General features: G+C 37.5%; 1 protein-coding gene across 1 annotated transcript in view; it reads left to right on the top strand.

Moving 5' to 3' along the window:
* The first annotated feature begins 447 nt into the window (after window positions 1–447).
* The window catches only part of LOC113054348 (mediator of RNA polymerase II transcription subunit 13-like), a 77,461-nt gene continuing 55,486 nt past the window's right edge, over window positions 448–22,422 (top strand). The window contains exons 1-2 of the mRNA XM_026219834.1: window positions 448–513; window positions 5,097–5,331. Coding sequence (XP_026075619.1) covers window positions 448–513; window positions 5,097–5,331 — 301 coding nt within the window. The remainder of the gene's footprint in view (window positions 514–5,096; window positions 5,332–22,422) is intronic.

The raw sequence follows: 22,422 nt of genomic DNA, 5'->3' as shown, positions 1-22,422 counted from the left end.
TAAATGAAAATGAGCCATTTCGTGTAGTTTCTCGTCACCTTTCGACGCTTTCAACGCGGAATGTTTTTCGTTTTTAAACAGCTTTCGGCGGGGATGGAGGTATAAGAGAGTCGTTTTTAAGCTAAAACCGTTTTTAAGCCAAGGGGGAGGGGGGAGAGTTGCCTCTTTTTGCTTTCCTTTTTTTCTATTTTAACAGCACATTCCTCCTCTATTTTTACATGTAATCTATTCCCCCACAACCTCGTCGACGGTTGAAGCCGTTCTTTTTTTAAATTCTAATTCGGGCTGGACGCGGGAGGCGCGAGCGATCGAATGGGGCTGTTGAATTCCATTCCCCCACCGATTGTTTAAAAATAATTCCGTTCACATTCGACTCGAAATCGGAGAAACCTTTTTCTTTTTCAATGGAAAGCCCGCTGATGGGATGTTCGAGCGCGCAGTGAAAGGATGAGTTCTTGTTTCGTACCGAACGGGGCCAGCTTGGAGGACTGCCATTCCAATCTATTCTATCTGGTAAGAGATTTAAAAACTAAAAGGAAAAAGCAGCCATTTTTAGCCGCCTAGCATGCTAACATCAGCCTCAGTGGTTAGACAGAGCAGGATCAGGCCCAGTGTATGTGTGTAATTCAAACACACGCTGCTTGTTTATTTGCTTATTTGTAAGCTTTTCTAAAGAGATTACATGTTTGTACTGTTTTGCAGCAGATGGCTTAACGCAGACCGACTGTATGTTTTGATATTGTGTGTTTGGAAATTGCACGCAGCGGAGAGAGTTGACGGAATGAAAGTTAAAGTTTCTTTTTTAGCAGCAGTTTGTGCAAGTATAAATTAACGTTACTCTGCTGTTTTTTTAATTGATTGTTTTTAGGAAGTTTTTAAAATATATTATTTTAGGAGTTCAAACTCCACGTTGTAATGTTCGGCGGTGTTTACATAAATGTTTACACGCGTCTCCACAGGCTCATTTTCTGTCATTCTCCAAAAGCATTATTTTTTTGCCTCTCAAAAGTGTGACTTTAGCAATGAAAAACTATAATCAATTTAAAACACACAAACATTTTAAAAAAAATATTTATCATCTTCCATGTGGATGGTTTGTTTTGCCAACTTCTTGCTATATTGAAAAATATGTATCGTTAATTTTAATGTAATATTATACCTAGCATATAGATTCTTCATATATATAATAATAAAAATAAAATTTTGGACGCAACGTATTTAAAATAAAATACTATAAAAAGTTGTATCCAATGCTTAACTGTTTCCAACATAACTTCAACTTATTAAAATGATGTGCAGTCCTATAAATCAATATCATATCGTCATATTGACTTCTATATTTCATTTGTGTTTGTCAGTAGTCATGTTAACTTAAATATGAATACCAAGCAACTAATTACTGGAAATTGGATATTTATAGACTTGTCTGCATTAAATTCTCCATTAAAAATAATAAACATTTTGCAGAGTCATGACATTGAGACAAACTTTGACTTTGCATTTAAGGCAAAACTATGTTCCAGCATAACACGTAATACATTGTCAACATTTAAAAACGATGTTTAAAAAAGAAATTACAGTTTTTATGGGATCACCCTGTCACACCTGACAGTTTTGACAGATTTGATGTGTTTGCATTAATTGTGTGAGCCATGCATCAGTAGTTTGGCTTAAAATAACCAGTGCTGGGTTTGGGGTTTACCTCATGTCTGCAGTAAGAGACACAGGGTTTGAAATAGATGGGGCATTTCTGGAGCCTTTAGAGTTATTTACTGCACTTTTTTCCTGCTCTCTAAACACACATACACTTTTACACACATACTGGTGTCCCATTGACTTATATTGTTCTTCGATTAAGCTAAATATAATAACTGTGGACCAGCCCTGCAAAACAGATGTTATTTGTTCTGTGCATGCAATTTGTTCTATATTTGACGTGTTCAGAAATGTGTCCTTCACTAGTTTAACAAAACAAGTACACAGACACACTCTCATGAACAGTGTCAAGGCCTTGTTGTGAATTATATAACTTCAGCTTATCCAGTTTAATGCCTGCTCTGTTTTATTACTGTCACAGCACAATCTCTGATATTGTCTGAAGATTGATGGCTCCACTGGGAGCTTGTTTGCACACTTTGTTTGAATGTGTTGTTTGATTATTTGAATATGAATAGTTGCAGTTTTTTTGTTTAGTTACAGGTGGCCAACTTTTTTTCTTTTCCTCCTCACGTTTTCCCCTTAATGTCAGTTACATTTGTTTTATGTGAGGTCTGTGAAATGTTCAGATAATAAAAACCCCCACTGTATGATCATGCAGAACAGCCCATGTGCATATTTCTCTGTACATGTAAGCTCTTAAAGTGTTTGACCCCGTTTTGTTTTGCTTGGTGTAATTTTAGCACACCACTGTAAGGCTCAGCTCATGGGAAACTCTGTCTCACCTCAGCACACACATTTGCTGCCTAATAACACATGCTCATCTAAGTTTTAGTGCATAATATTAGCCAAGCAGGTGGTGTAAATATGATTTTAAAATTGAGCTAAGAACTTTTTTTTGTCAATAAATTAGTTTATTCACTTTATTTATGTCTAGCATTGCAACAAAAAATGTTTGCCAGAGGTGAGCTTTAATGTTGTCGGTTGCACATTTTCATGCAATACGTTGCAGATAAATTGTGGCTTCCTGAGAATGACATTTCACGTTTTGTTATACTGGTTGGGTTAGTGAGGTTGCTATGCTTGTGAAAATCTTTTGAAGATGAAATCTTTCAGTTAAATGGATTGAAAACAGTCACAGTTTTTATCTTGAGTACATGTGAAGCTATTTTCCTGTCATTGGATCGTCTCCAGGGTGCTATTGGTCTTCGGGCACTGATTGACTTTTGTGAGTGGCTGAAGCAATGTGAGACAGATGCTATTGATAATCATCTCTTGGGAGCAAGAGAAACAGAAAAGGCGTCCAATAGTTTGGGGCCATGAGACGTCGATTGTCTTAAGCAGGTTGTTGGTGTGACTTCACCTGTAGCTCAGCTGTTTGCTTTGATTCTCCTGAGAAGCATCTGCTGTCGTTCCTGGCAGCGCTCAGAAGAGTTCTTGTAAAACTCTAGTGAAAAAGGGAGAGAGAGGAAGGAGAGATGTTGTGACAAAGGGAGAAGTTATGTGGAGGGCCATGACCCAACCAACCACTCAAGTTTAAGTGGAAAGTCAAAGGAGCCAGATTCTACAAGCCAAACATGACTCCTGCCCTTAAAACAATCTTTCCATTGATGTTTTTGCATATTGTGGTTGTTTCTAATTTTATACCATATTGTATTCCCGCAAAAAAAGTCTCTTTTTGAAAAAAAAAAAAAGAATGTTGTGTTGGGCAAGTGGAGTACTTCATGAGGTTGTTTACATTACAGTTAAATTTCTGCCAATTTCTTCTTTATGCTTTTAAGGCCATTCTGACCCCCCCACCCCTCCATCAGCTGTCAACGGTCTACACTTCGACCGCTAGACCGCTTTGTCCCATTTTTAGTTTCAGAAACAAGTGTGTAACAGCTTTTGCTGCCTTATTTTATTTTCAGTGCATCCTCTGCAGATGTTCTCTTTGCATATTTTGCAGGTGTTTCATCTGCACTCCTAAGTCAGATGGAAATATTTCCAACAGCTGCAACAAGTTTTACTTTGTAACAAATGAGTATTATTGTGAACATGACTATAAACAACTGTCTTTTTCCATCTCTGTTTTTAGCTGGCAATACACATGAGAAAAACACAAGTCGTTAGTAAGGGTGTGCCGATCTGGTTTTTTGGAGCCGATCACGATTATCTGGGCATGTTTTTTTTTTTTGACATTTAAAAAAAAAGATATAATTCTCCCCTAGTATATGTTTGATCATGCAGTGCGTTTTTGTTTTTTACAGTGGGGAATTTGCTGCACAATAGCTTACACACAGTACAAGCCTGATTTTGTGAACTGTATGCGAGGCAGCCTAATGTGTGTGTGCTTTGTGTGTGTGTGCATGACGTCTCTAGAAGAGTGCGCGAGTGCTGAATGGTTTAAACACTGGCAAAACTTAAAAAGAAATGCAAATTATAAACTTTGGTGAAGATGCGACACTGCCTCGATTGTGCAAGTGACAATTCCTGTGTCAACTGTGCAGTGTGCAGCTTGCTTAAAGTGCAGACGCGATGTGGTAATTTGAAGCCATTTGCGCAGGATTGGGGAAGGATTGTGAAATTACGCCTCGCATAAAGTTTTCAAATTACTTTGATAGTTATTTAATAAATAGATAGGAATTGTACCTCACCTTCAGCATTATAATTATTATAACTGTGCCATACAGAGATTGAGTAGGGTGCCACTGCATGTCATGTCAAATCTCTTATAACATGCTGGGATGTCATCAGCTTGAGTTCGGCCTTGACAGAGACGGCCGATCAAACTTCCCAAAGTGATTATTGGCTGATAGCAATCAGTAGCCAATCAATTGTGGCACCCCTAGTTGTTAGGCTTGCCAGTGGTTAGGGTTTTCAGATTATAACAATTAATGGTTGTTCGGTTCACTTAAATGCAGCCGTCCGGGTTTATAAAAACTGAGGTCTGGTCTGCATGACCTGTCCTGCCAAGTCAATTAAGGATGTGCATTACATCACTCCATGTTTTATTTGTTAATTTGCTATTATACTGTGATTTTTGTTTTATCCTCTTCCAAATTTTTTTGTTCTTTATTTATTTTTTATTTTTTATTATTAAAGGCATGCTTGCTTTGGTCTTAAAACACATTTATTTTTAAGCCATTTTTTTTTTATCTATCCTATGCTTCACTCATTGTTTTTCTGTTCTCTCCTATCTGTATCGGTCTGAATGTGGCTGAGCATACAATGGATCATTAAGGCAGGATTAACTCCTGGGCTGGGGTCCATTAAGAATTTCATAGCTTGAGCGCTGCTGGTCTAGGATCTGTTCCATCACATCAATACCGTTTATCTTCGGTCTTAAAACCAGATAATATATCAGCACTAAGACTTTTAGATGCTGCTGAATATGTGTCTTTTCGAAAGTGGTGAGTAGCCTTACTGACAAAAGCTAACACTATCTCTATTTCTCACAGGCTGATTTGACAGGGATAAAATGGAAGAGGTACGTGTGGCAAGGTCCCACCTCGGCACCCATTCTGTTCCCGGTCACCGAGGAGGACCCCATCCTCTGCAGCTTCAGCCGCTGTTTGAAGGCGGATGTGCTGAGCGTGTGGAGGCGGAGCCAGAGGCAGGGACGCCGGGAGCTGTGGCTCTTCTGGTGGGGTGACGATCCCAACTTCTCTGAGCTCATCCACCACGAACTGACAGGTAAGCTTTTGAGCATAACTAAGTTTGTTCCAAAACCTAGTTGAGATGGTAACTTGGATAGCTTTTGTATCAAGTTAATATATACATTAAAAAAGTACCTTTTCGTGCTATCTAGGTAGGCAGCTCTCCATGTTTCACTGACTAATGAAAAAAAGTCCTTTTGTTTTGCGTTTTTCAGTTTCTTTTTTCCTTTTCGCCCACTAGATCTCTCTTTCTCTATCGACTGTGGTCTCTCTGAATTTCTTCCTCCTCCTTCCTCTCTCACACCCACACACTCTTTGCATGTGCATTTTAGTTACTTGTCATCAAAATGTGCCGTAGGCCCAAGCGAAGATCTTTGATTATTGTTTCTACAGTGCCAGTTTAGCAGTCAAGGTCTGTCGCTTGCGGATAAACCTACGACGTGTGCCATTTAGTTTATACATGCTACAATATTTTTAATGTTTACAAGAGCTGTTTGAGTGACAAAAATAGATCAAGAGCCTTCTGCTTGTGTTTGAACTGACTGGTCTGAAGGTGTTTAATCTCTGTAGAAGTGATCACCTGTGGATCTGTGTGGAAGGAATGATGTGAAATGCCTTTATAATTGTGTTTTCTTTTAAGATCAGTTCTCGCTCTGCTAACCTAGACCTGAGGGTTGTTGTTGTTTTGGGTTAGTGTTGCATTGTATGAAACAGAGCAGTAGAGTCTGTGTGATGCCATCACATCTCATCTGATGTGTGAGTGCAAATCCCTTGGTTTGACAAAAGACAGAAATAGGAAATATCGAAGAAGTTTGCCTCATTTTTATTTCTTAAGCTCTTTGAAGGATGGAATAATAATAAACATTTAAGCATGAATGAGCAAAGAGCATCATTGATGTCTGCGGAAAAGCTTTCATTTTCCACCTTTCTTTCCTTTTCTGTTTTTTTCACCTTTCTTTTATGGACCATGGAGATGGACCTGCCCCATCTTTATTCATGCTGCCTTTTACAGTGAGAAACAGAAGGAAAGAAAAATGGGATGATATAGAGAAATAGGAAGAGGGTTTTTTTTCCTTTGTCTATTGACCCTCCCTCATTACCGTTCATTGTGCTGGAGGATGGACAGAAATGGAGCCTTATGGGCAAAAGAATGACCAATTCACCCAATCTATAATATCCCTCTCCTCAAGGGATATTGCTGTATTTTTCATTTGTTTGTGGAGATGTTTGCTATAATGGCTGCATCCCAGCTGTGCCTCATGACTCTCAGAGAAGAAATCAGACACATGCTTTTCTCTTTCGCTTGATACCTCTTGTTTCTTTCTTCAATTGTTGGTCTCCAGAAAAGGGCTCACACAGTTCTGGAGACCACAAATATCAAGAAATTTTTTTTAGGGTGATCTTACATTTTTCAAGTTAAATCTAGTTCTAAAATATTTATTTGGCAAGAGTTTACTGATTGTGAACAACCAGAAAAGACAAGGAAGTTTTTTAATTGCATATAAGGTGTAGGGATGGAAAACTGTCAGAAGAGCTATGTTCAAGTGTAAATTTTATTGCAGATTAATTTGCATTTCATTTTATCTGAATGATAATCCAGATTTTCAAGTGTTGCATTAAGCAGTGTACTTTTAATTTGTTCCTCTTGTAGGCCTCTGTGGCTCTCTGTTCATCTAATTCAGGATCAGATACAGTGTCAAGCAGCCTGTGTTTCAGAACTAAATGTTATGCTTGCAGTCGTCTTGAGATCAGCAGGGTCATAGCCACTTGACCTTCTCTCCTTGCAGCAGACGTGTGAACCTGCTGCTCGTTCAGCATCTCTCTTGATGTCTTTCTCACACACGCATGCAGTCGTGTCTCTGCTGGCTCTCATACAAACACAACTGAGGCCTACAGGATGCAATAAACTTAAAGCTCTTAAGAAGCACACGTGTAAATATATGTGCTTGCGCTGGACCACAGAGCACCTGAATTAGATCCCTACTGGCACCCTGGCAGTGAAGGTGTGAATCAGTGAACAGCAGGTCCAATGAGACTTTAAAGGGGGTAGAGAAAGTGAAAGATGGCACTATCAGTTCTGTTGTACTGTTTACATGTCTCGCATGTCTCAGAAGGTTTCAAGAAGCAAGTGGATGGGCTGGAATTCATGTGTCCTGCCACAATTAAGTCTTGTTATAAAAATACATCACAGGAGACTCATAAAAGCTTGAAAATCTGAAGATTTGCATTCGACATAGCCGCTAGAGCTGCATCACCATATTCTCCACTCTGTCTCAGCTGTTAAAACTGTTTACACCTGGTGTTAACATGCATCTCAAATACATCTCTTGTGACCACTTGTCACATAATTTGGCAGTGTTACTTGATGCTGATAGTCAAAACATACTCTACCGTACTCAAAAGGTTTGGGGTCTGTAAAATTTGTTAAATGTTTTTTTTATTTATTTATTTTACGTTTTTTTATGCTCACCAAAGCTGAAATTCTTTTAATCAAAAAAAAAAAACAATAAAATTGAAATATTACAATTTAAAATAACACTCTTTTTTTCCTATTAATATATTTTAAAATGCTATTTATTCATGTGATGGTAAAGCTGAATTTTAAGCAGCACAGCCATTTTTCAATTTCTTACAAATTGAAGAGATTTCAAATGTTTTAGTCAAGTTCTTATATTAACTTTCTGAACACTGAATGTTTACATTACAGATAACCGTGTGGTCACATGATTTATTTAACTTTCTTTGAGTGTGGTTTCAATAATGTGATCCACAAATATTTTGAACCGTGTTTACATTTGTATTCAGCTTGGCCCACTTGCGATTGGTTGTTAATACAGTAGTGTAACTCAGAGGCTTTGTCTGGGGCTGTTTCAGCTCAGATGTTGGTGTCTCCACATGTTTATCTGTCCATGTTTGTTCCTTTTCATAGTTTACCCCTTCGTCAGATCTGTAGCTTGTTAAAAGTCTTAAAATTTTGTGGCAAGTGCCATTCCTGTCTGCTAACTAATCACACCCGTCCCAAGGGAAGAGCAAGTGAAAGAAGAACTTGACGGATCTTCTGAAGCCTTGTATTTAATCACCAAGCGAGTGGAAGGAAACATGGAGTGCTGTTTCGGAGATGTAATGAGACAGGAGACCATTTGTCTGATTTTTGAGAGGCAACTTTACCCTACTTTGAATGGAACGCAGGAGAGAGAGTCAATCCCGGTGCTCCGTTTGCAATGTGATGGAATGATCTGGAATAACTGAACTGCCATTGGAGTAAATGAGCATCTCCTCGGTAGACCACAGCCCTCTATTTTTATGTAAATGTCCGATCGCCTCCCCTCCCCCTTCCTGCTCTGTTCCCGTCGGTGGCGCTTGCTGATGTCAGTTCTATCCAGGGGCATCCACAGAACGAGACATGAATAAGGTCTTTTTTCCCCTCCTACTTTGTCTCATTTTCTCCCTCCCCTCTGCTTTTCCTCTCTCTCCCTTTTGCCTCCCTCCTTCTCTCTTTTTTTTCTTTCCTCTCTCTCTGATCTTTTTTGCATAGAAATTAAGGAGCTGTAGTCTGTCTGTAAGGGTAATTGCTGTAGGGCTCATTTCTTCCAAATTTTTCCTCTGACACTCGTCTGCTACACTCTCTCGCTCCCTCTCCCGTCTGCCAGTCTCCCTGTGGTGCGAGTTGTGCTGGCAGCTTCTCTCTCCCTCTCTTTTTCTTCCTGTTTTCTCTGTCTCCCTCCTCTGGGTTTTTTAGCGAGGGCTACCTGTTTACTGCATAGCTCAAAGACGGCTGCTGGTGATAACACATTATGCTGAAGGCTGATGGGCTTTCAGGCTGCAAAATTAAGGCTCATATTCCTACCACAATTTTTGTGTAAATTACATGTTTAAATTTATGATTTCAGGAAAAAGGAGAGCGCTGTTTTTTACTAATAGAGTACATCCATTTATTACTTTACAAAATAAGACAGTATACAGAAATTGGTTAAAGATAAAGTGTGTTTTATGAGGCAATAGTGGCTCTAAGATTTTTTAAAATTTGTTTCCCACCAAAATTAATCTTTTTTTTTTTTTTGGGCCTGACTTTCTTTTTTATAAACTACTACTATTACTTATAATTATTATTATTATTACTTTTACTGTTATTTTCTTTCACAACCAAATCATTTTTATTATTATTTCCATTATTTATTTATTTATTTTTACAACCAAATGTTATTTTAATTATTTATTGGTATGAGTTATTTTATTGTTTTGTTTTGTTTGACAACTATCCAATAATTCATTAATAATAGGGAAAAATATTGGGCAAACATGTTTTAGGTCAGTCTTAAGTTTTGCTCTGTGGAGCCACTATAAAACTAACTCTACCACGTAATACAGAAATTACACATTGGACCTTTAGTATGTGTGCTAGTATTAGTCGGAGCAGCCGAGAGCCTGTCAGACGCAGTAATTACAGATTGGCCTCTGAGAGTCTCCCACCAACATAACGACACAAGTTGTGATGAACGCACTTTATTTAGTATTTGTCCGAGTGTCACGTAGGCCATGACTCTGACTCTTTGGCACATTGGTGGTGTGCTTGCGGTTGGATTGGAGCTGTTTGTCAGGCACATGAGCCGTGCATTTAAGAGCAAGAATCTTTTATTGGCAAGCTGTGTGTAGTGTGAACCCTCTGGGCACAGAGCTGAGCCGCTCAGAGAAAAGGTTCTTTGAAAACATGTTGGATCCCATCGACACAGAGAGAACTGAGTGCGCTGGAGGAGATGATGTCTGCTGTTGGCTTTCTCTGACATCACTGCGTGCCTGAAGAGTGTAGGGGCGGTTGTGAGTTCATCTGAGGAAGGCCATTTGTAAATCCTCAGCATGCTTCAACCTTTGACCCGTGGCTGGAGAGCTTTGCCTCCAACAGGAAATGATGTCAGATACAAAAGGAAATAAAACAAGTTCCTTTGCTTCAGAAGGTGCTTTGTTGTCATTCTCAATTTCCCCCAACCTTCTGCCATTTCCTCAGTTTTAAACAGACTTTGGATACCATAACAGTCAAGCAACGTCATCAGACAGTCACACATTGTGCCTGATGTCTACCAGAAAACAGCATGGGTCTTGTACAAACACATTCTGTTTAATGATAAAAAAAAACATTTCTGGGTCACCTGATATTGGTGTTATTTCATTTGTTTTATTGAAGGAGAAAGATTTGGGTTGGTTTACACTGCTGGTGGTTTGCTGCTCGGCATAACGCGCAAAGCTCCTCTTTGTTCTTCTCACCGCGTGTGTGAGGTGAGGTCTGATTTGTATTTTTCCTTCTGTTAATCTTGTTGTGTCGTTTGACAGATAAAGGGCTTTGTTGCAAGACTGTGTGTTATTTCTGTAATGCAGGGCTTTGGTTGTTTCTGTTGAAATGTGCAATTGCTGTTGTCAATAACGATCTATTTTATGCCCTTACCAGAAATGCTTGCAAACATCAGTTTACATTGTGCTTGAAAGTTGCTTGTGTTTGTTAATGGTCAAGACCTGCAGACGTGAAATAGATCAATAATTATCTGTCCCTTTTAGCATGAATGAAACCTGGTTAAAACAAGTTTATGGTGGTTTTTGGGCAGTCGATGAAAAGCAGTTTCAATAGAGATGCACCAATACAGAGTTTTTGGCAATGCTTAGATAATTTTTTCCCCATTATTCTTTAAAAATGGAAAGTATAAAAGAACAGCATTTAATTGAAAAATATATTTTTGTTGCATAAAAGTCTGTACTGTCACTTTAGATCAAATTAATCTGTCTTTGTTGATAAAAGTATTCATTTCTTTTAAAAAACCATACTAACCACAAACTTATGAGCATGACATAAGTAAACTGACCGAATCATAACCATTTATTTATATTTTTTTATTTGGTGACAAACTAGAAGTGGTAATTTTCATAACTTATGAAATATGTTCATAATAGAAGAACTAGCAGAGATGTCATAAATGTTATTGGCTGTAATCAATATTGATGATTATTGTTTTCATTAATCAGTCTCTGAAATGAACATAGAATTTTCTGTTTGTTGTATCTGTGCTGCTGTAACTGGAGTGGTCAGACTTGTTCACCCTGTCCCAATGATGCATTGTCTTTTGTTAAATAGTTTTTAATTAATTTCTTAAACCAGGAAGAGGGGGAGCCCTTCCTACTCTTCCCTCCATCTTTATGCTTCTCTTTCCTTAGCATTTCTATCTTTCTTGCTGTCCTCACCTGTCATCTTTGGAAATAGTTATTAGTAATTGAAGCTCTCTGGTCCTTATAATGCCCTGCTCTCAAATTCAGAGAAAAAAAAAAAACAACTGCAAAAGAGAAAGAAAGGAAAGCCAAGGGCACAAGGAGAAGAGAAAGGGATGGGGGTGCATATATATATATATATATATATATATATATATAGAGAGAGAGAGAATAAAGACAGATTACAGCAGAGGATGAAAATGAGCTAGAGATAAATAAAGAAAGATGGAGGGAAATGGACAACAGTGAAAATAAGCAGGAAGAAAGAGAAGAGGCTCCTGTTGCGTACATCTCTTGCTCTTCCCTGGTCTGGCTCAATCCCCTGGGGCCAATGGTTGAGCAGACATTAATCTCTCTGTTTAATGACCCTACAGCTGATCTAATGACTCCTGCATAGGAACCTGTGGCTGTAGGGAGCAGCTCATTGTCCTGCTACTATGAGCCCATGTGTCTGAGGGATGATAATATGGTGCTCACTGCTAGTGTACTGAGGCCATCCTTAAAAATATTCTTGTTTGCCGTAACCTGACTGACCCTGTCAATTTAGGACTCAATTTCTTTTTTTTCTTTTTTGCTTTTAGTCCGACTGACTTGCCAGTTGTAAATTTGCGTTAAGACAGACCAATTATTTTTTTTACTCTTCAAACAACTAATACAAAAGCAATAAAATAAAATGATATATATATATATATATATATATATATATATATATATATATATATTTTGTAAGCATTGTAAATGTATAAATTGCCTAGGCCTTCATACAAACAAAGGCTACGTTCTTTAACAAAAAATGGAAGCCACGCGGTAGCGACGCGCAGGTGAAAACAGGCGTGTCCGCAACGCATAGAGTTAAAAACATCTCAACTTTTCAGAATGCCGCAAGCGCACCGCGGGTCATGTGACAAGAACTAACCAATCAGCTTCACCCTTTCCCTTAACAATGTTTGAAAGCTCAGCTAAGATGAAGGAACTGCTGATCATAGCTGTAAATGGATTGCCATTTTGAAAATAAGTAGCAGAGCTACTGAAAGCGATTTTTAGTGCTGCAAATTCATTTATCCTTTCCTGAAATTTCCGCGTCTTCATGGAGGGTGCACGTCATGTTTGCTTAGCAACGGCAGACATCCCACGGCACAACTCTTCGAGCGTTTTGGAAAGAAGGAGAAAGCGGTGCGACAAAATTTTTTACACCCATTTCTAAGTGCGATATGTGAACAGCCCCTAACGCTTGTTCGAAACCCGCAGCAACACAGACTTACTTAATTTTTTATTTTATCCTTACTTCAGTCGCTACGGGTGATCATACCAATAACTTGTTTACAAGAATATCAGAATCATGCAATGAGCAAGTCTGCGTTTATTAGACACTTAATAATATCACATCAGTTTGTACTTTTAGAATTGCCGGATCTGCTGCGGTCGTTCCATCACATCTGCAGCAGAGACCTGAACCAGGAAGTTGGTCACCAGATCACATAGTAACCAGTTAAACCGTAACACCAGAGAGCGCCAGGATGTTTTCCTCTGAAGTGCTCGTGCATCGCAGTTGTGCTGCCGTGGTACACCATAACGGTTTTCAAAGGGAACAAATGTTATGTTAAAAATTTTATTTGGCCTCTTTTTGAAGTATTCCCATACTTTTGATAACGGTGGTCTCTGATTTTGTGATAGAATGCAACTTTCTCCATTCCCAGTATGCCACTACGTGAGATGAAAACAGTGTGACACGTATTTTTGTAGTCGACGACGTCAACGTGTCGTTGCAGTATTACTATATAGCCTGCATCAAAATGAGGTTTGCAATTATGCGCCTGAAGGCACGGGTTGAAAACTCAGTCAGTGACCGCACGATATGCTAATTTGTTTAAATTCATACCTACGCAATCACCATCACCAAAATTTACTTTTTTTTTTTTTTTTTTTTACATTGAAACGTGAAAAAAAAATAGACATACCTACTGACCCTTATTTTTTTTTTTACTGTAACTTAGGCCTGTCACAATAACAAATTTTGCTGTACGATAAATTGTCCAAGAAATTATCGCGAATTGGTAGAAATACGAACATGTTGACTTTGTGTGGCTTAAAATTAATACATTTTGTATGTTATATTATGTGTGTATGCCAGTTAGGGATGCTCATATTGACCATTTAACCGTTAACTGAAAGTAAACATTTTGTGAATGAAGGGTGCCTGCTCATACAAAGCAACTTTACAGAAAATTACATTTCTACAATATTTAGTATAAGCTTAATATTTAGTAGTAGCTTAATATAATTTTATTATAATCATTTTTATATATTAAATTATATATACAAACTTTGCAGTTATTAATTATTGTAATAGGTAATATTTTAAACAGAAATATTGTGTCCAGTAGAATGAAATTGAATATATAAAAATTTAAATAATGTTTTATTAAATAATTAGCTTATTATTTATGTACAATTTTAGGAGTGATAGTCAAATGGTCATTTTCCATTTATACTTGTTTTTGGCGCCTAGTGTACTCTAATACTGTATGTACATAATATATTTTATCTAATGAATACAATTGTTTTACATTTTTATTTTCTTTTAAAGATATCTTCTTTCTTATATTTACCTAAATTTACCAATGATTACTCTTGCTAGACTGTGGGAACGATGTGGTTTGTGTGTGTGTGTGTTGTCCTGAAGTGGATTCAGTTGTTTCCTCTGATAACTTGAACTTTGAGTTGTTAAAAAAAGTTTCAGTATCTTACCCTTAAAAAACAAACTTAAGATTTAATGTGCACTCTTAATGTAGATTCAGTATGAATATGCATTTATCATAATGTAAATATACCTTTAGAGACAGAACTGTTTATGCATTTATGAATTACACCCTAATATTGTTTTGCTCTCCAAGCTTTCAAGGGTGTTTTAGTGCATTCTTGCAGTCTTTTGAGTGCTTGTTTCTTTGTAGGCTATCTTCCTCTCTTTGTGTCCTGTGTTATGTGGGCATGTAGTTACACCATAAGAGACAAGGTCGTAGGGAACGCTTAATAGAAACCAGGTGCCTCCTTTCCACAGTAGATATCGTGAACATGATGGTTTGGATTAAAGGAGGAGAGAGTTGCGATTGACACTTACAACAGCAGATTTTATGACAGCTGTTTATATAAAAAAGTGAGACACAATATTTGCCGTTATTGAAAGTGACAGTGACGCCTTAATCAGTTTTCCATCATCTTGATGCCATCAGGACATTCTACAATCTGAGAACATGCTTATTGACTGTAGCTGAGATTTCATATTAAAACATAACATTTTAAATCAAGGTTGTCATCTAGAAAAAGTGTGTAATTTCTATGCCATTTCTACATCATTCAACAAAATGTGTGTCGAATGCTCCATTGTAAGGCCAGAGGCATAATTATAGGTGTCTTTTGCGTATTAAACTGGGTTTTAAGAAATTACCACCTTTTAAATGGTAGGCATGAAAAGATCAATGCCTTTAATTTTTTTTTTTTTTAATGTTACATAAATGGGAGACTTTCATGAACTACGAGGTTAACATTTCTTAACATGAATGATTCTGTCAAGAGCGTATTTCTGTGTAAAGGTATAAAAGTAGCTGGCCCTGTACTTAGGTTATTGAAAAATGCATGAGACAGCCTAAACCACCTAATTTTTTTCTCTCATTCTCTTCCTCTCTTTCTGCTTTGACAAAAGACAAGGTGTTTCATTGTTGCCAAGCTGTTAGTCAAATCAATGACTTCCTTTAAAAATAAATTTGCTGCTTGCTGCCTTTTCAGAAGACATCAACGAATTATAGATTTGCCTTCTGGCCTGTTTCCCATCTCTTCACATGCGTCCAGTCTGTGATTATTTCACCATATGCAGACACACACTGACTGATTGCCCTCATGATTTGGAATACAATGTATCTATGGTGAATTTGTAGGAATTACCTAAATGTACTGGACTCTTAGGCTATGTTCGGCAAATGTGGACCAAATCCTTTTTTTTTTTTTTTACTCATATTGTGACTCCGTTTTTGTCATGACAGTGTGAACTGTACAAACCACATGGAATCTGATATTTTCAGTTCTGATTTGTGCCACTTCCATATTTGGTACTAAATCCCATACAGGTCAGATGTTTTGGAATGTAACCATTCACATGGATGGAGTGTGAACAGTCATATCGGAATTCCTGTGACTTTTACATCACTCTAGATCAGGGATTCCCAAAGTGTGGTACAAGCACCCCCAGGGGTATGCGAGCTGCCACCAGGGGGTGCGCGAGAGGAAAAATATAATGGCGGTCTGTTTTTGTTACGTGGGATTTATCCATACAATAAAAAACATGAACATTAAACATTTCCTTTGTAATTGCTTTTATTTTAAATAAACTAATTTATTAGTTTTTGATAAAAATGTAGAAGACAGCTGCTGTCTTTTTCTGCGCAATGCTCTTCTTTAAAGGGTTAGTTCACCCAAAAATTAAAATTATGTCATTAATGACTCGCCTTCATGTCGTTCCAAACCCGTTAGACCTCCGTTCATCTTCTGAACACAGTTAAAGATATTTTAGATTTAGTCCGACAGTTTTCTGTCCCTCCATTGAAAACGTATGTACGGTATACTGTCCATGTCCAGAAATGTAATAAAAACATCATCAAAGTAGTCCATTAAACATCAGAGGGTCAGTTAGAATTTGTTGAAGCATTAAAATTACATTTTGGTCCAAAAATTGCAAAAACTACGACTTTATTCAGCATTGTCTTCTCTTCAGGGTCTATTGTGAGCATCGCTCACTGCAGTGTCATGATATCCAGTTCGCAAACTAATCACTCGATGTAACCAGATCTTCTTGAACCAGTTCACCAAATCGAACTGAATCATTTTAAACGGTTCCCATCTCCAATAAGCATTAATACATAAATTACTTAAGCTGTTAACTTTTTTAATGTGGCTGACACTCCCCGAGTTAAAACAAACCAAACCACAAAAGAACCGGTGAACCAGTTTATTGAATCGAACTGTCCGAAAAAAACGGTTCGCTGAAAAGAACCGAACTTCCCATCACTACTGGTGATCTGAAAACCGATGCAACTAGTTCTTGACTCGAGAACGAGTCGATCTTTCATAACACATCCTCCTCCCCGTCTCCCACCCTCTCTCTCTCTCTCTCTCTCTCTCTCTCTCTCTCTCTCACACTACAGGCTGAATGAATTTTGCGCTACACTTGAAAAGTTCCAGATGAATCCTCTTTTAATTTTTTGGATGTTTGAGCCTATGCTCTTTGTTGCTTAATTATTAGGGGTGTAACGATTCACTCGTTTTCTGGATGCATCGATTACAAACCATGATGATTCATATGAATCGATCTTGAAACATGATTTTTGAATCGTGAATCGCCGATCTCGGACAGTAATCAATTTAAGACGCTAAGAATCGAATGAATCGTGATTTCTATAGCGATTCAATGCTTTCAAAATATATACACATTCAATTACTACATGCAAAATTAATGGAGACCTTGAAAAGTGTTTGTGAATCGTGCCTCTAATCTGTCCTTCACATGCTCCACTGTTTAGCACCTGAGACTGTCACAGGATTGTGCTCACGCTCCGTTCGCTCCGTTAACAATGCGGATGAACTGAAAATATGAGTGAAGCACTTCATTAACGAGCACAAGGTTTATCTGATAATCAGATGCATGAAAGTAGCGTTTGTTGCTATAGAAACAGACATCAAGCACGTTTTCTCTCAGAATCATTCGATGATGGAGAGGAAAAGTTACAACAGCTACTATAGCCTACCATTTTATTCAAAGTTTACACATTGAAAGAGAAGTGATTTCGCTCTCTCATAGACGTGCCAGGCTATATCTGCAGCTAAACTGAATAAAAGCAGAAGGAACTGATGAAACATTAAGAAAAAAAAACACAAAAAATTTAATTTATGAATGATGCAGTGCTAATTGACATATCATTTATTAAAGTACAGAAACTATAAAGTATATTTTCTGTGCAGAAAATTTTAATAATAGTTAATTAAATGTAGTAGCCTATATAAAACAATCATTAAATTGTCTTTAGGAAAAAAATATAGATTACAAAGTATTATTGTCGAGCAGTGTATTTGATTTCTTATAGCAAATTAAAAGTCATAAAAAAAGAAGATAATTCATTGTAATAAATAAATAAAAATAATAATTATGAAAATACATAGGCTACATACATAAAATGATTTTATTTGACATTTGTCACTACAGAAATGATGGCTACGCCCTTGGTGTGATAAAATATTAGTTGATACATAATACTTGAAAAGCTCTTTTTTTAAATCTTGGCTTAATTACATTTTGCCATGCCATAGCACCATTAAACTAGCATCTAACAATGGACAAAAGTTTATTTTTATTTTATTTTATTTTTTTATATAAAGGCTGCTGTGTAATTTGCCCCCTAACTAAGCATTTAAAGAATTTAGGGGAAGCATTGAAATAATCCTGTGAATGCACTTAAAGAACGCAGAATCGAACCGTTACAATCAAATCAAATTTAATTTAATTATGAATCTAATCGAATTGAATCATTCTAAATTAGCAAAAATTGTTCTTGAATCGAATCGAAAACCTATGAATCGTGAATAGAATCAAATCGCTATCTAACCAAAAATTCACAACCCTATTAATTGTTGTGGATCGTGTGTAGGCTAATTTTGTCGTCGCACTTGAAAAGTTTCAGATTTGATCCTCAATTTTATTTATTTTATCTATTTCAGAGCTTATTCTCTTTAATGTTGTGGATCGTTTGTAACTTCATTGCAATTTAATTCAAAGTACTGTCATTCTAATTTTCATAACCGTTGTGTTATGATGATGATGATGCTAGCTCCATGGTCATTTAATAGGCCTAGCCTATTGCTGCAATGTTTCTTTTACATGGCTGAAAATAACCATGCTTTCTGTTACTGAGCCTGTGTCTGTCACTCGTCCTCTTAAAAGTGGAAGCTTGTGCGTAGCTTTGTTGCATTATATTGAAACTTTGTTGATGTTTTTGTTATTATCATGCGTGTTCTGGTTATTTGCCTATGATTAAACTTTAAATAAATAAGAGTCTTTATATGGCGATAAAACAAAGCTTTGTTGCAAATTTTATTTTATTTTTTAAGTGGGGATTGGGGGTGTTCCAACCCGGTTGGGACATAGAAGGGGGTGCACAGGAAAAAAAGTTTGGGAACCGCTGCTCTAGATTAACATTCATCACAATTTTGCGCTCATGGGAGTCACTCCAAAGATTTACATACCCAAAGTTAAGACAGTTGCAAAAGGCAGTCAGTGGATGTACAGTGATGTCAGAACTCATAAGTATTGCAGTGCAACTCTATATACAAGCAATACATAAGGGCTTGTATCATAAGTTTGTCACATCCTTGACTTTATTTTTCATATTGCCTGTGCATAATATCACTGGCTTCTGCAGCAGATCACACTATAAATAAATACATAATCGCTTACTGTATGTCCTCCGTAGGGCTGTCACTTTTGTGAAAAAATTATTTTCGGTTTTTAAGACATAAGTGTTAATTGAATCGAATTGAAAATCGATTTTCCATGTTTTTAAAAAAAAGACGTTTCCTTTTTTAATGCCAAATAACGGACGAACGTAAAGAGAGCGCTGGAAATGCACAAGTCAGCAATATTTCTTATTTATTGGCATGAAGTTTCGTGCAGAATTCCAAACCGCAACAGGAGTGCAACATTCTCGAAAAAATAGATATGCAGAGGGGACGAAATCTCCAAGATTATTTTAAATATTGATTCAATCCATTTCAAACAACTGTTAAAAAAATTTAACTTTTTAAATGAACTTGAGAACAGGCCAAGTGTGTTTTCATTGAACGTATCCCACACGAAGACTAGGCGGTACTAGGCAGGCAAAATTAAATGCGCATAAAAAGGCTAGGGCCATTACAAATTTATCGGATAGGACAATAAGTCGATCAACATTTTCAGGGTTCAGAGGAGGTTTTTATGTCCAGCTGTTGAGAAGACGCGCTCCGACCACACTGATGTCCCAGGGACACACAGGTACTTAGGGTATTACTGCCAATTTTCCACCACCAGAGCTGGTCGCTGTCAGCTGGCAATAGTGGCTTCTTTTCATAACTCAGCATCTCCTGTAACTAGATACGCGAATGAGACGAATTCACGTCTACCGCGGCACGCTAAACGCCTAATTCGCACCGCGAGACCTCCAGACGCTCGTAAACGTGTCTTTACATTGCCTTCACATTGAAATCATTCACGGCAGATGCTTTACTGGCATTTGGTGTGAACACAGCATAAGAGGTTGCTTTCGACGTCACTGGGTCTTATAGGCGCGTAAAATTGCTGGTATTTTTTGTCTAGCATTCGCAACGCTTACTGCACTTTCGGAATTCTTTTTCTTTTTCTGCTTGTTTGTGAGTTTTGTTATATCTATATTTTTTATTGTTTAATTCTTTTAAAATTAATAGTGTACATATTTGCTTAAAATCAATTCCCTATTTTCATTTTCAAAACTTTTTTTGTTTGGTCCGATCGATTGTGCAATCGATTTTCGAACTAAAAGTGACAGCCCTAGTCCTCCGTGTTTTGTATGACAACGTGCTGTGCAAATGTTTCCAAGTCCACAGTATTCCTGCAGAATTGGGTTACTTTTTCATTGTTGCCACGGGTTGTTTTTTAACTACGTGGGTTATAAAGCAACCCCACTAAAGCGATATATAACCCCCAGAACGGGTTATATTTGAATTGGGATAGTTTTGGACTAGTTTTGAGAAGCAATTGGTCAGATTTTGTTGTGGAAACCTTGCAACCCTGTTCGTACTGTTCTTTTGCCATGCATGTCAGTTTAGAACCATGATCTGTTCACACTGGAAATCTGATATTGGCCACAGTTAAAACAAGCATGTGTACAGTAGGGATGCTCCTATCAGGATTTTTGCAGCCGATATTGAGTAATGATTTCTTGTCATGTTGATCGGCCAATATCGATGCAGATTGAATGTAGCAGCAAAATCTTCTCATGTAAAAGTTATTAGAACTTTGTCTAGGGACAAGCTGGCCATCACACTGCTCAAAACCTTATCATTCATTCATTCACTTTTATTTATAGAGCACTTTACAACTGCACCTGCAGACCAAAGTGCTGTACAATCAAAAAACACTTCATTAAAACACACAACTTAAAACAAAACACAACATATCAACAACAAAAACTAGCCCACCCTCTCAAAGGCTAAAGACATGTTGTTCTTTACTTTTTTACTCTTAGTTACTGAGGAAAACTGTTCCAGAGCCTCGGCCCCACAACAGCAAAGGCCTGATCCCCTTTTAACTTTAAATGAGTACGAGGCACAGTAAGCAATAAACTATTATTAGATCTTCGAGACCTAGGTGCTTGATGAACAGCAATGAGCTCAGACATGTAAGCAGGGGCCAACCCATGCACTGCTTTAAAAACATACACAAGAGTTTTATATTTTGTCCTGTAGTTCACTGGTAGCCACTTAAGAGAAGGTAAAATAGGAGTGATATGATGACTTTTCTTAGCACCCACTAGCAGCCTAGCTGCTGTATTCTGAACTAATTGCAAGCGTGAAATAGTGGTTTGGGAGGACTCCACATACAACACATTGCAATAGTCCAGACGAGACAAAACAAAGGCATTAATAACCTTCTCTAAGTCTTTTCTTATCAGTCTGTTTGTATCATTTAATTCGCTCTTGTCGCTTATGACAGAATGGCTAATCACGATGATCTTGTCTTTTGGAAAATATTATTTTACTAGCTTATGTCAGAAATAAAATATCTCTTTAAAAATTGCCTGTTGTTTTCACTCATTGCATTGTTTTAATTTGTAAAAGTTGCACCCTCCAGCTGGTGATTGACACTGTTACATGGACTCACCAATGCTGATTTTTACCCTCATTTGGTGCTTGGTGAGTGCTCGTTTTAGGCCCTGCATGCAAATAATCAAGTGTGTTTTTGTTGTCACCTAAAACTAAATGTGTCTGATTTAGTACACTGTGGCAGCAAATATATTGTCAGACGTCTGCAGTGTCGGGGAATCCTATCAGAGTTGTTTGTTACTGTTTTATCTAGTGGATATGCTGTGTTTCCATCTGCAGACCAGCGGGCGGGCAAGTGTGGGTGGGTGGGAGGTGTAATGTGTGCAGCCCCTGGGTGCTCATGGGAGCTGTGCTGCACAGAGACATGTTTGAAAGGAGCTTAAGAGCTGCCAGCTTTAAGCAGTGACTCCTAATGTGATTACTGAAGCATGGAGGCCACAGCCAAACGTGATCCAGAAACAAACCAGCACTCAGATTTACAGCCTCGTTGGACACTGTACCTGCAAGACTATTTGGTGCAAGGCAAGATGGCATGTGCTAGGATCAGTGCATCGGATTAATTAAGACTTGGGTAAAATTAAAATACAAGTAGAATTCTTTGTGCTTTAAAGTTAACTAGAGCTTCAGATATCATTTTCTTTTTTTTAAACTATAGGAACGGAGGCCATTGTTAAAATCAATTAATGGCCAAAGCTTTTAATTGATAAAAAATTCAGCAGGACCTCTGGATTGTGACTGACTGATTGGGTGTTGCAATGTTATTTATATTGGTCGACCGATATCAGTTTTTGACAGCTGATGCTGATATCTTGGAAAGCAGGATGGCCAATATAAAGCAGATATAATCTTTTTTTCATATATATAAAATCATATATATATTTTTTTCAAATAAAGCCAAGGTAACACTCATTTTACATACAGCACACAATGAAAATGACATGAATATGACAGTGGGCAAATGCATAACGAACAGCCTAATTTGAAATCACATGTTTGAAGTTTG

Source organism: Carassius auratus, chromosome 35 (genome assembly GCF_003368295.1).
Source record: "Carassius auratus strain Wakin chromosome 35, ASM336829v1, whole genome shotgun sequence".
In the NCBI taxonomy this organism is placed as follows: Eukaryota; Metazoa; Chordata; class Actinopteri; order Cypriniformes; family Cyprinidae; genus Carassius; species Carassius auratus.
The sequence above is the reverse complement of the archived record's forward strand: the minus strand, read 5'-3'. Positions and strand labels throughout refer to the sequence as shown.